This window comes from Molossus molossus, unplaced genomic scaffold (assembly GCF_014108415.1).
Source record: "Molossus molossus isolate mMolMol1 unplaced genomic scaffold, mMolMol1.p scaffold_m16_p_21, whole genome shotgun sequence".
In the NCBI taxonomy this organism is placed as follows: Eukaryota; Metazoa; Chordata; class Mammalia; order Chiroptera; family Molossidae; genus Molossus; species Molossus molossus.
The window spans coordinates 5,658,763-5,673,249 of NW_023425357.1; the positions used below are offsets into that span (position 1 = coordinate 5,658,763).

Below are 14,487 nucleotides of genomic sequence, written 5' to 3' on the forward strand. Positions count from 1 at the left end.
TCTCCTGAAGCCCGCCACCCTTCTGCTTCAGGTCCCAATGTCATCCTCCCTGAGACCCAGGAGTCCAGGCCCCCAGCCCCTCCTCCCTGAGACCCAAGACTCCAGGCCCCCAGCCCCTCCTCCATCGGACCCAGGAGTCCAGGTCCCCAGCTCCTCCTCCCTCAGACCAGGAGTCCAGACCCCCAGCCCCTCCTCCCTCAGACCCAGGAGTCCAGACCCCCAGCCCCTCCTCCCTCGGACCCAGGAGTTCAGGCCCCCAGCCCCTCCTCCCCCAGACTAAGAGTCCAGACCCCCAGCCCCTCCTCCCTCAGACCCAGGAGTCCAGACCCCCAGCCCCTCCTCCCTCAGACCCAGGAGTTCAGGCCCCCAGCCCCTCCTCCCTCAGACTAAGAGTCCAGACCCCCAGCCCCTCCTCCATCGGACCCAGGAGTCCAGGTCCCCAGCCCCTCCTCCCTCAGACCAGGAGTCTAGGCCCCCAGCCCCTCCTCCCTCAGACCCAGAAGTCCAGGCCCCCAGCCCTCCTCCCTCAGACCCAGGAGTCCAGGCCCCCAGCCCCTTCTTCCTGCGGGACATACTTCAGCTTCTCTACTTTCATGAATAACAGGGACTTTGGAGAGTGCTTCTCCCTTCCATCCCAACCCGCATCCCCAGGATATCCTGGGAATGGGGAGGGGCTCGGGGACCTGATTTGGGGGCTAGGAGTGGGGAGGAGATGGTAGTCCAAAGATTAGGTGCAAAAGCATGCCGTTTCCTCATTCTTTCACAGGCTTGGTTGTGTGACCTTGGACAAATCACTTCTCTTCCCAGAACCTCAGCGTCCTCCTTGCAAGATGGAACCACCTCCATTTCTCAAAGTTACTAAGGAGAGTAAGAAAAATCCTGGGGAGGTGTTAACTCTGCCCAGCACCCCAGCCACCTGTAGTCACTTCTTTCCTCCTGGCCCCACTATGCATCCATTTACTAGGCATAGCCTCCCTCCTGGCCCAGCAGGTGCAGTGTCCCTGTCCCCTGTCCCTCATATAAACCTCTGAGAACAGTTGCCAAGCCTGCTCCATGTCTGGGACAGCTGGAGGCAGTAACTTTTAAAGAAGCCACATAGGGGCTGTTTTACCACAAAAGCATATCCATTCTTAATCCCCCACCCATATCTGATCTGTCTGCAGGAGAAGCTGGCTCTGCCTCCTAAACAGATCTCAACTCTATCCTCTACCTCTCCCCTACCTCACTCTGAGCTGCCACCATCTTCCCCTGTATGGCTTCGGCCCTGGCCTCCCAACCCCCATCACCTTTATCACCACCTTACATGAACATTGTCCTGACACCAATGCCCGGCCTCAGACACTCAGTTCCAGCTGTTCTGCCCTTCTTTCTGCCTCTCCAACAAGCCAAACTTATTCCAGCCTCAGGGCCTTTGCACTTGCTTTTCTCCCTTCTGCAATGCTCTTCCTACCAGATTGGCACTAGACTCTATATTTTATCATTTAGGTCTCCACTTTAAGAAGGCTGTGTTGATCAAGCTGTGCACAGTAACCCCCGCTCCCAAGACAGTATCTCTTTGTCATACCTGTTTTTTTTTTTTTTCCCTCCGTTGCATTTACCATTCCCTTGTTTCATGTGTTCACTTGTTTATTTTCAATCATTCCCCTCTCTACTTCCCACTTTCAGAATGTAAGCTTTGCTAGGGCAGGGTATTTTGGGGGCTGGTGAGTCACCTGGAACATCCTTCTCCACCCAGGAAACTTCCTCATCCTTCCATGCCCAACCCTCTGCCCAGTGTCTGGGGATTCCATTTGCACTTGGCAACGGGTTTGCATTCTGAATAAAGACACCTCCTTTTGGCAGGACGTGGGTTTAGAAAAAGGGCTTCCCTTCCATATCTGTGCTTCTAATCAGATTTGCAAACGAGAGGCTTTTCTGGGATTCATACTGCTTTTTAAAAACATAGTTTTAATTACTAACATGTTGGAATTCAGAAATCTCGCACTGAATCTGAATCTCTGGATTCTCCTTAAAACAAAAAAAGTCAGAAGATCTGGCAATAGGGACCCTATTTGTGCTAGGAGGTGGGTGTGGGGGAAGGTGGGGAAGGAGTGGGAGCAGAGTTCAGTGTTGCTGGGTGCCCCCCTTCAGGTGGGGCACTTGCTCTACAGGTGGACTCACCAGGCCTACTGAACTCATCCTGTTACCTGCCTACCCTTGTGCAGTTTTGAGTTTGCAGCCTCTGCACTAGAGTTTTACAAGGTCAGGAGAAGATGACCAAGTACAGGGACCAGGACCTCGAATTCAGGAGTCCTGAGCAGGGCACAGTCTCGCTGTGTGGCCGGAGGCATTGTGAGCCTCAGTTTTCCTGTTTGCAAAGCAGAGTGTGGAGGATGGGGTCTCGAAACCCCCAATAGAGAGACCTCTGTATTTTGAATGTTGCAGCCTCTTACTTCCTACAGGACTCGGTTTCTCTCTGTGAAGAATGCTGAGGCTGGATTTGATGGTGGCACCCCTGAGGCTGTAGGGGGGTCACTGCCACTCTGGGTTCACAGTGGCCCGTATGGGCCTCTGCACCAGCAACAGTCCATGTCCTGGTGCTCCAGGGTCCTTCTGTCTCCCACCTGCTCCTCCGGGGCAGGGAGCAGGCAGGTTTCCGATGCGGCTGACAAAAGGGGCACATGGTGGCCTGAGATGGAGTCCCCCCTCCTGCTCTGCAAGGCTGTGCTGGTCTGACTAGGCTATGGATCTACACGTGTGTGATCTACGTGTTAGTCACCATCCACCCCGGAGTCTTCTCTCTCTAGACTTCAGCCGCGGGAGAACCAGATCTTGGTGGTCCTCTGCCCTGGGCAAGTCCCCTCCCCTCTCCGGCTCTCCCACAAATGGAGAGATCCGACTAGCTCCTGGAAGCCTCTGTTATGGGCTGAATTGTGTCCCCCCCCACCCCCAAGTTCACATGATCAAGCCTGAACCCTAGGACCTCAGAATGTGACTGTATTCAGAGAAAGGGCCGTTGAAGAGATAATTCAGGTAAAATGAGGTCATTAGGGCGAGTCCTAATCCAATAGGACTGATTTCCTTATACGAAGAGGGCTGTGCGAGGACCTGGAGAGAGAGAACAAGCCAAGTGGAAAGGCCTCAGCAGGAACCGACCCTGCTGACAGCTTGATCTCAGACTTCCAGCTTCCAGAGTCATGAAAAACACCTGTCTGTGGTTTAAGCCACCCAGTCTGTGGACCTTTGTGACAGCAGCCTGAGCAGACTAATAAAGTTCCCTTCCTAGGATTTACTATCCTCTCCCTACGGGGCAGTGGCTGCCTGGACCGAGGGGCCGCCTCTGTGGGACAGGGGCTGGGACTGGGGCTTGGCTGCTGGAAGGCGAGCTCGGCTTGAAGTCAGGCAGAGGCTGTGAAGGCCCAGCCCTGGTCCTCTGTGCTGGTGGCCATGCACTGGAATGAGCTGGAGAGCTTGCCCCAAAAGGATATATATATCCTCTGGGTTGCAGCCTTTAAGGTGAGGGTGGGAGTGGGGGTGGGGGTGGGGATGCTGGGAGTCTTTGTTTCTAATCAGTGCCCCCTGGTGGCCTCAGCAGTACAGCCGACTGGCTGGTGGACAGCTCGGACTCCCACAGTCCCAGGGACTTAACCTCCAAGCCTGGTTTGCTTTCTGCTTCAGTCTCCTTGGACGTGGCCGATGACTTGGATGTGGCCAGCTCCTTGGATGTGGCCGGCTCCTTGGACATGGCCGACGACTTGGATGTGGCCGGCTCCTTGGACGTGGCCGACGACTTGGATGTGGCCGGCTCCTTGGATGTGGCCGGCTCCTTGGACATGGCCGACGACTTGGATGTGGCCGGCTCCTTGGACGTGGCCGACGACTTGGATGTGGCCGGCTCCTTGGATGTGGCCTGCTCCTTGGACATGGCCGACGACTTGGATGTGGCCGGCTCCTTGGACGTGGCCGACGACTTGGATGTGGCCGGCTCCTTGGATGTGGCCGGCTCCTTGGACATGGCCGACGACTTGGATGTGGCCGGCTCCTTGGACGAGGCCGAAGACTTGGATGTGGTCGGCTCCTTGGACGTGGCTGACTCCTTGGATGTGGTCGGCTCCTTGGATGTGGCCGACGACTTGGATGTGGTCGGATCCTTGGACGTGGCCGACTCCTTGGATGTGGCCGGCTCCTTGGATGTGGCCGACTCCTTGGATGTGGCCGACTCCTTGGATGTGGCCGGCTCCTCCAGCAGCTCTGATTTGTTAAGGATCGGGGCCTCTTCTTTCTGGGGGAGTTGCCTCTTTGCCCACCATATAAAAATCTTCACTCTAAGACAACGAACCTTGTGGTTAATGCTGTGATCAGTCTCCTACTCCCTCTCCCCATTACCAGACAGAGCCCTGGGCTGGAGTTCAGAACACCGAGTTTTCCTCCGTTGGCGGGTTCTGTGACCAGCCCTCCCCCTCCCTTCGTCAAATGGGGTTACAAACACCTACCTTTTGGCCTGAACCCTCTTTCCCAGCCTTCTGCCCCAGAGCTGCCCCTGCCCCTCTCTTTTCCAGCCTTCCCTTGGCTCCACAGTGCCCCCAGGACAGTCAGCCCCCCACCTGTCAGCCCTTCACGACGTGCCTTTCCTCTGCTTCTCTCCCAGCCTTCTAATGTCTTCATATGAATATAGGTTTTGGTTTTGGTTTGCCCTGGACAAATCTTTTTTGGCCCCTTCCTCCTCTCTCTTAATATTTCTGGTGTTGTCGTGCCTATCCGTGCCAGGAGAGCTTTCTCTATCTATACAGCTGTGCAGCATGCTGTCGTGTGGGTGTGCCATTGATTACATAACCAGTCCCCTTCCTCTGTTGCCCTGGCAACTGTAGGCCTGCCCAGTGGTCCCCCTGCATTGCCCAGTCTGGCTCTTCCAGAGTTGTTTGAAAATGTACCTGGGATTGTATTTGTATTCGGCTGTGGTGAAGCCAACAGACAGGAGACAACTGCCATTGGAAAGACAGTTTGTTAGTCAAAGTTCCCGGAAGAGGGGACAGCCATGCCATGCAGGGTCACGTGGGGAAGCACCAAGGTCAGTCAGGGTGAAGAGGATCTGGAAGAGGGTGCCAGCTCTTTCCTCAAAATAAAATATTCGATGGCACAGAGAGGGAGTTTGTGGGCCTTGGGTGGGAGAGATTTGGGCATGTTTATATCCTTCAGAGAAAGGGCCAGTGAAGACGGAATGACTGAACATTTAGGAGAGAGGAAGGATGATTAATGGAGTGTGGAAGAGATGGATTCCCAAGCAAAGGGGGTGGGGCTGACCTCAGACAGGAAGAGGAATGCCTCTTTATCTGAAAAAGGCAAGGAGTGAATCATTGGCACCAATGGCAATAACTTTGTCGGTGTTGGGAGTTGCTTTTGTTCTGTCTGTTAAGTAGGTAAACCTTATTGCTGAGAGTAAGAGGAGGAGGAGATAAGAGAGCTGTGGGGGGGAAAAAACCATTTATAATACTGACAGAGTACTATGCTGGAGAGGGCTGACTAGGGGTAAGTTGAAGCATTTCTGGGAAGTACTGATGCTCTGTCCCCAACAAAGGATGGAAATATTACAGGGGTGGGGTTCTCTTAGTATCTTCCTTGTCCCGACCTTTAACTTAGTACTGGTTTACTTGCCTATATCCCTGGAAAATACAAGACTACAGGATAAAGTGTAAAAAAAAAAAAAAAAAGACTGAAAGAAAGTTTGACAAGTATCTGATGAGAACCCCAGAGTGAAAGGGGAGGATAGAAGCACTACATGAAGAAACAAAGGTTGAGAATTTTTCAGAATTGAAAAAAGACACTAAAAACACAGATTAAAAAGGCCACAACAATAACAACAACAAAGATCCCGGCAAACACACAAAAACAAAAAGATACCCACATTTAGTCACATCAGAGTGAAAGAATTAGAGTGAAGAGCCCAAAGCTCGGATGACTATGGGAGCCCTCAAAAGGCACCCACCCCAGGTGCCTGGGAAGGTTTGCTAGGGTGCAGGATGGAACAGCGGTGAGCTGAGTACTGAACATCTGCCGGGTAAGAGAAAGGAACAGAAATGGGGAGACCCAAGTGTAGAGAGGCTCACCAAGCGGAAGCCACAGTACAACTCGAGAAGATTTAAACATGATTAATGAACTTGCTTTAAAACACACACACACACACACACACACACACACACACACACACACACGATGTCCCCAAAATGTATACACGCTTTGAATAATTATAAATTCCAATGGGTTAAATCTGAGAAGAAAAAAACATCAATTGAGCTATCAGCAGTTAAGTATGTATACATTTTTGAGGACACCCTATATATATGTAGAACACTGAATTTAACAAGTGTAGAATACACATTATTTTCAAGCCCATATGGAATATTTATAAAAACTAAACAGAAATTATACCATGAAGAAAACAAAACATTGAAATCATGCATTGTATATAGTCTTTGAATTACTAGATTTACACTAGAAATAAAGAAATAAGGGTTATATTGATGTGTCTAAAAATACCCTTGGGTCAAAGAATCATAATGGAAATTAAAGTACTTTAACTAAGTGATAATAAAATATTTTATATTAAAATTTGTGAGATGCAGCTAAAGTTATGCTCAGAGGGAAATTTATAGCCTTAAATGCACATATTAGAAAAGAAGAATGACTGCAAATTAATGATACAAGTCCATATCAACAGGATAGACGCAGTAGAATAAAATGGAGGAATTATAAGGAAGGACATAAAGAACAAAAACAAACGTAGTAGGCTTTGGGAAAGGGATGCTGATAAATTGTAACTTGATACTCACACAAGAATAACAACCAAAAAGTAGAATAGTGCTGGTATAATGAGTCCATACACAAGGCCCTGTATCAGTCCTCTCACAAATATTTGGGAAACTGGAGTCTCATCTGGAATCAGAGGTAAGCAAGAGTGTTGTTGTTGTTGTTGTTTGGCTAAGGCTGTGAAGTCTGAGATACTATTCTTTTCTTTGTCGCTGTGCCCATCCTCATCCCTAGGTGTTATCATTCTAGCTGTCACTAGACCCTTGAATACTTACGTGGTATCAGGAAGATGCTTGAAGCATGGATTCCGTATTTGTTCTCCCCCACACAGTGGAGGCTCATGAGTATTTCTGGCTTCCCAGTGAGGTTGATGGTGCTGTTGACCCAGGGGGGAATTATAGTGGTGGTCACCTGGATGATGTTGCTCATGTTTTTCACTTCCACAGGAACTCCTCCTATAAACCACTGCACCGTGGGTGTGGGGATACCAAAGACAGAACAGTTGCACTGCAGAATCTTCCCCAAGGAACAAACATAATGGAACAGTATGGCAGGTACTGTGGGGAGGGAAGGCCAGGAGTCAGCAAGGCATTCTGATTTCCCTTTTCTACTTCCTACAGGACCTTCCTCATTTATGATTCAAAAGGAGCTTCAACAAGACTTTCCGGAAGTTCGGAGGGGCTGGAATTCAGGGCAGCTCTCTTTCATCCACTCTCCTCATCTGTCTCAGTAGACTTCGGCTCGCTCTTACCTTTGACCTTTCAGCCCCGGGAGCCAGGGGAAGACATGACTGCTCCCCAGACTTCTTTCCTTCCCTTCCTACAAAGACTCAGGTATTTCTCATAGGCATATCATTTCTCCCAGACTCTGCATCTTCCCTTGCCCACCAGCACTCACTGATCATCTGGACCGTGAAAGTGGTCAAGCCAGATTGGGAGAAGTTCAAATAACATTGCAGGGTGGTGCCATGGTCCTTGGGCTTTGGGGTGAAGTGCAGCACCGAGGAAGAGATGGAGGAGTTTCTGGAGCCATTTGTGTTGAAGGACATGGTGGGTTCTTTCCAGGAGAGCAAGCGGGCTTTGGTTTCTATGCAGGAGCCTCTGATGGTACAAGTCAAGGTCACAGGCTCCCCGGCCATAGGAATATCTGAAATGTAGAACTCTGGTTTCTGAGTCAGATGTGAAGGAGAGAGATGTATTGTACCCAGACCTTGGGGACAAGGGACCCTCGTGGACACTTCACTGGTGCGTAATGTTTCCAGGTCACCAAGTGCTTGCCTGCCCACTGGGTCATCTGGTGCCCCTCCCCCATTCTCCGAACCTCATGGAACCTGGGGTAGTTATTTTTGGGTGGCTTTTCACAAGTATATTTCCCTTCTTGCATAGAAGGAGCATACCCCATTGTCTAGGTGAGCAAACTGAACAGACTTGCTTAAGGTCTTGAGCCTGAACTTGAGCTTGAACCCCTGGACTCGCAAGACTGAGGGTGAGTAAATTTCTTAAGAATCTAGATTGCCTATGATCCCTTGTCTGTCCCCCCAGGCTAGAGTTCCTAGGGCCAGCTCCTGCTCTGCCTCCCTCCCCTCACAACCCAATTCTCCCTGTAGGATCTGCCCCTTCCCAATGGATTGGTGGTTATTTACACCTCCATCTCTTATTGGCTGGATGCGGCTTGGGTAAGTCATTTCCTCTCTCTTTGCCACTTCTATTCAGAAAAAAAATAAAGTTACCAACTGTACCTGTCTCTTGGTATGATTGTTGTAAAAATTAAATCACTAAGTTTTTGTAAAGCCCAGGGCCAGTGAGGTAAGAACCATACCATTACCAGAACCCCTTCTGAGTTCCCTCTTTCCAAACCACCCGTTACATGAGTCTGACGGTCACCTGACAGGAAGAGTGTGATATTCTCCCTCAGTAAAGCCCTCTTTCGTTGTTCTAGATCTGCAGAGGATACGTGTGTCTCGTCGTCCCTCTTGCGTACATTGCCTTCCAGCAGGGTACAGTCTTGTTCTTCAAGATTCCAAATAACGTGGAATCTTCCATTAGTGTTACCCTCTATGGTAACATTGGGTTTATTTGTAGCTACAGGGGAGCTGATATTTTTATTGAGCCAGTAGCCTGTAATCATGGAATTTTTCAGGGGTTCTTTGGGAAATTCTAATCTGCAAGGGACTGTAGTGCACAGGTCCTCTTCCACTGGTATCTCGGTGACTTCCATCAAAGCATAAGAAAGTAACCCTGTGGGGAGAGATTCAAGTTAAAAACAGACTCCATCTAGTGTCTCTTGGTATTCCAACAGTGCATTAAAGGTTAATCAACCTTACCCTAGGAAGGTTTGGCCATTGCCCAGGTCCTGGGAAGTGACCTCTAAGCCCTTGGAATATTTGCCTGATGAGTATGTCTTGGTTTACCTGAGGCCTTGGGCCACAACCAGACAGTCTATGTTAACAATGTGATTGATGGCGGGGGCCTTGGAGCACATAATATCATCTTGACCCCTGGAGGGGCTGGAAACTAAGGGCAGCCATGGGTGTGGTCAGCTGTGCCTGTAGGACAGGAGCCCCCCCCTCAGAAAACCCTGGACACCAAGACTCAGTGAGTTTCCGTGCTTGGCAATACCATGCCTGTTGCCACACATTGTTGCTGAGCACGGTCCACACAACTCTACCGGGAGAGGTAACTGGGAGCTCGTGCCTGGTCTCTCCTGGACCCTGCATTATGTGCCTCTTCCCTCTGCTGACTTTCATCTCTATTCTTTTGCTATAATAAACTGTAACCATGAGTATAACAGTTTTGTTGAGTTCTGTGAGTCCTTCTCGTGAGTCATGGAACCTGATGGCGGTCTTGGGGACTCCCAAACTGCACCAACATAATATAGTCTGCTGGGGTTTTTTTTGTTGTTGTTCTCGTTATTGGTAGTAACTGTATCTTGTGACCTTGGCCATGTTACATCATTTCTGAACCTCAGTTTCTCAGTCAGAAAAATGGGTACAATAGTACCAATGCTGCAATATTGTGAGACTGAAAGATAGGGACGACAGAGATGCAGGGCACTCAGTAGTAATAATTGCAGGTTGTAACAGCTGTTATTCTGTCCCTTTCCTTATCCTTTTTCTAGGTGACAACTCTCTCACATACAAAATGGGTGTACTCATAAACTTCATGGTTACTGAGGCCACTGCTAGTAATGATGTCTTAAAATGATGGTAGTAACATTGCCAGTAAGTGTGTAGAGATTCCCAAGTGCCTTCACAGAAATCAGCTTAAGCCATTCTCATAATGGCTTTATTATTACTCCCTTAAATGTATGAGGAAACTGAGGTTCAGAGAGATTAAGGGCCCTGCCCCATGTTATAGAGAAAGGAGTAACAGCATCAGGCCTGGACTCCAACTTTTCACATGTGAAGCCTGGTACTCCAAGACATACACACGGATCTTTTTTTTATTTTTTTATTTCCTTTATTGATTTGAGAGAGAGAGAAAGGGAGAGGGAGAAAGAGATAGAAACACTGATGAGAGAGAACATCTACTGGCTGCCTCCTGCATGTCCCCTACTGGGGATTGGGCCCACAACCTGGGCACACGCCCTGACCAGGAACCGAACCGGTGACGTCTTGGTGCATGGGTCGATGCTCAACCACTGAGCCACACCGTGGATTTTGACACACTTGGTTCTGGGCCACCATGCTGTGTCTCTAAGATGTGACTTAATAATACCCACCATACAGGATGATGTTGAGAGAGCAGATGTGGGTACATTTATCATCTAGGTTCTTGACTGGCAGGGGGTGTGGCATTAAAATGGAACTAGGAGCCCTGGCCAGTGTGGCTCAGTTGATTGGAGCATCGGCTCATACACCAAAGGGTGATGGGTTTGATTCCCAGTCAGGGCACATACCCAGGTTGTGGGTTTGATCCCCAGTTGGGGTGCATGTAGGAGGCAGCCAATTGATGTTTCTCTCTCACATCTCTCCCTCCCTCCCACTTTCTAAAATCAATAAAAAAAATTATTTAGAAAATAGAACTAGGAGTCAGAATTGTTGGGCTCCACTAGCAAAATTTCTGGAGACTTTGGGCAAGTTGTTTAATCTCCCAAAGCTGGTTTCCTCACCCGTTAAATGAGGATAGTAATTCCTCAAGGGACGGTTGGGTAGATGAAATGGGACCTGTAGCGGGTCATAATGCCAATCCCAGAATGTGCACATGGAATCCCTTATTACTTATTTATCAAGTACTTAATTCTTTAGGCCTTCACCACTTTATCTTCCTTCAGCCTTGCTCATCTTCCATCACCACTCACCCTCACCCCAACTCATTCTTGGCTTCCTAAGACACCTCCCACCCTGCCTCTCCTCCCACTTACCCAACCATAACACCGGGAGTGCCATCAGCACCAGACGGATCTCAGGAACCACAGAGGACCAGGACCTATGCTGCTGCTAACTCTGACCTCAGATCCATAAGGCCTAGAGGGAGGATTGGGAATGGATGAAAACAGGTGCAGCAGTAAGAGACATGGGGTGAGGGCAGAAACAGATTCACTGCTTACGAGAGGCTATTGTCTTAAGGTCTGTTCATCTTGTGAATTAGGAGCTTCAAGAACAGGGGAGAGGCCCCATGATTCTCCGTGGAGCCCCACACTGCATCTGCTTTCTTTTCTCTCCTATCACCTTCACTGGGCTCCTTCCCCCTTTACAGGGCCTCAAGCCCTGGTTGGTTTGCTCAGTGGTTAGAGCCTGGCTCACACACCAAAGGGTCGAGGGTTTGATTCCAGGCCCAGGGCACGTAACTAGGTTGCAAATTAGATCCCTGGCCCTGGTCAGGGTGCCCGTGGGAGGCAACCAATGAATGTGTCTCTGTCACACCTCTCTCCTTCTCCCTCCCTCCCTCCTTTCCACGCTCACTAAAAAGCAATGCAAAAATATTCTCGGGTGAAGATTAGCGACAACAAACATAAATAAAATAAAAATAAATAAAATAATAAGATACATACAATAACATACATAAAGGGCCTCAAATGCCAGGCTGAGGAGCTTGCTCTCTCTCCCACATCAGTGGGGAAGTCATGGGAGTCACGCAAAGGTATGGAACCCTGGGGAGCAGGTTTGGGCCTTGTAAAGGTTCCTCTGGGTGTGCACCCAGGAGGAAGCGAGAGTTCAGGACACAGATGACGTGGCCTTAGCTGGCGCAGTGGCTACCGGAGATGGAGAAGATAGGATATATTTAAGATATCTGCACACGGAAAAGGCATTTGTATGGCTGACAGGAGAAATTCCAAACTCCTCTGCCTTGCATTCGAGGCTTTCCACAGTCTTGACTCCCCTTCCCTACGCCTCTGCTATTCTTTGCAAGCGAAGGGGAAAAAGGTGTCTGTTCCAAACATACTCCATACATTCCTACCTCTGTATGCTTCTTCGGGCCTCTCCCCTTTGCATGGCACCCTTCTGCAACTCTCTCCAAGTCCAGGCCAAATGTAATTTCCTCGTGGTAGCTTTCAAAAATATCCGCAACCAGAAAGCCACCTTTCTCAGACTCTCTTCAGCACCCCTGTCTGTCCATCTCTTTTATTTATTTATTTATTTATTTATTTTTCTTTATTGATTTTAGAGAGAGAGAGAGGAAGGGAGAGGGAGGGAGAGAGAAAGAAGTACTGATGAGAGAGAACATCGATGGGCCGCCTCCTGCATGCCCCCCAGTGGGGATCGGGCCCACAACCTGGGCATGTGTCCTGACCGGGAATCGAACTGGTGACCTCTTGGTGCCTGGGTCGATGCTCAACCACTGAGCCACACTGGTCAGGCTCTGTCTATCTCTTTTATGGCAATGTCTCAGGTCACCCCCGAGAGTTGCCTACATGATATCAACCCTCCTGTGTCTCATTATTTCAAATTTGTCCAGGTGGTCAAGTCCCCAGTTCTTAAAAACAAAACCAGTATTTCCCTGCCTTTTTATATTTAGGGGTGAGCATGGGGCCATTGAGTCAAGTACAGGAAAAATGCTATTAAATTATTATCAGCAAATAAAAGCCTATTCAGCTTTTATACCATTTTTTTTTTCCGCCATCACAATTGAAATCTGAAAATCTGTTGTAGGATTAAAAATATATATATATAATACTAGCTAATAAAATTCCAGAGCCTACTTTTAGAAAAAATCAAGGTCACAGGTTTGATTCCTGGTCAGGGCACATACACAGGTTTTGGGTTCAGTCTCTGGAGAAGGGCAGCAAACAATGGATGTTTTTCTCTCACATCAATGTCTCCTTCTTCTCTCTCTCTCTCTCTCACCTCCCTCCCTTTCTAAAATCAATAAACATGTTCTCAGGTGAGGATTAAAAACAAATGAGTTTTCATAATAAAGGAAACAACTCAGAAAGAGTTGAAGGAGATGTTCCCTCTCCCTGTGGCTCTAAATCAAAACACATCACTCTGTGTTTTAAAAGGGCTCAAGGAATCGGACTTGATAGTGTGCAAAACTGAGAATGTTTATGAGAATATAATTTATGTTCTCCTCTGCAACATACAGTTTTTAAATGAATATTCATGACTATTATTGACTTACTCCATTCTCTGTTAATACAAATCTTCCTTTGAAAGAACAATTTAAACAAAGTGGTCTTATGAGACTCTAAAGATGTTACAAATCATTCCATGTCTTATGAAAAATATTCAAATAAAATGGAATTCTGACCAGTTGTCTTACTTGATTATTTCTTGCTCTGGTAACAAAACATTGTTATTGATGGCTTTGTTTTTCTAAATTCTATACCTGTCTGTGAAACTGTACTCTTCTCTTTTCCCACATGTACAAGGCAAAAATAAAAACCATGGACTCTGCTAGACGTATTATTAAGCAAATATTTTGAGATTTGTCTATACAAAATACCAAACATATGGGGCTATCTGCTGGAGACTTTGGGGAATTCTGCTTTTCTGATACTGACAGCCACTACTTTCTCCTTGTCACTTGCTTCTTCTTCCCTGGAATATGGATGCAACACTGGAGATGGGGCAGCCACTTAGCAGCCATGAGGTGGCCATGAACGCCCTCCGCTCTCCGGTTTCTCTGCATTTTCCTCATCTATGGCACAAGAGGGTTTTATTGCCCAGTATGTAACAGACCTTCAGACTTTCAAATTCTTATCTCTTCCCTTCTCCTGGCCTTGGCCCTCTATAGGTTGTCCCCATAGGCAACCTCTTTCCTTTTCAAAATTTCCTTTTCCAAGTTAGCTCCTTGTCTCGAGTTTGGGTCCAAGAGTTCCAGCTTGGACCTTCTTCAACACATCTCCACCTGCCTACTTCCTTGAGAACTGAACGTCCTCCTGAATTTTTGCTGAGTGACAAGTGACTGACCAGCTGTCTTACTACGTGCTATAGAGCACGGATTGGAGAACTGACTTTCCAGAGGAGCCAACTGTTGGACCGATTTAACGCCTCACCGTGAGCCCGATGAACTGACTGACACGTGCAATAACTGTGCATAACCACCAGTGACTCACAGGGAAGTGACTGAGGTGGAGGAAGGCTAACTGACTAGTTGCCTTATAACCAGCTCGTTAGGTGGCTTTGGAGTCCCCGAGCTTCACCAACGTCCCACCAGCCAGCGGTCATGTGTTGATATCCGCTCCCCAAGCAGCAGCACCGCAACCCCCTAGCCCCTACCTTCATGCGCGCCAATGAGCATGCGCGAGTCCCTCTGGAGCCAA

General features: G+C 48.5%; 1 protein-coding gene across 1 annotated transcript; it reads right to left on the bottom strand.

The window, feature by feature from the left end:
- Positions 1-3,544: 3,544 nt before the first annotated feature.
- LOC118638849 (sialic acid-binding Ig-like lectin 6) lies at positions 3,545-11,170 on the bottom strand. Its single transcript, XM_036274979.1, has 6 exons — positions 11,146-11,170; positions 8,667-9,020; positions 7,681-7,929; positions 7,059-7,340; positions 6,807-6,909; positions 3,545-4,304 (listed from the first exon to the last, which is right to left on the bottom strand). The coding sequence occupies exons 1-6, from the start codon at positions 11,168-11,170 to the stop codon at positions 3,545-3,547; spliced, it is 1,773 nt and encodes a 590-aa protein (XP_036130872.1).
- Between the last annotated feature and the right edge of the window lie 3,317 nt (positions 11,171-14,487).

Bases quoted from the DNA above. Each gene is read 5' to 3' on its own strand.
- LOC118638849 (XM_036274979.1), bottom strand. From the start codon at position 11,170: ATGGCACTCCCGGTGTTATGGTTGG. The intron at 9,021-11,145 runs GTAAGTGGGAGG...CTCTCCCCACAG, and splicing joins ACTCCCGGTGTTATGGTTGG to GGTTACTTTCTTATGCTTTG. The intron at 7,930-8,666 runs GTGACCGTCAGA...TCTACATTTCAG, and splicing joins TATCACACTCTTCCTGTCAG to ATATTCCTATGGCCGGGGAG.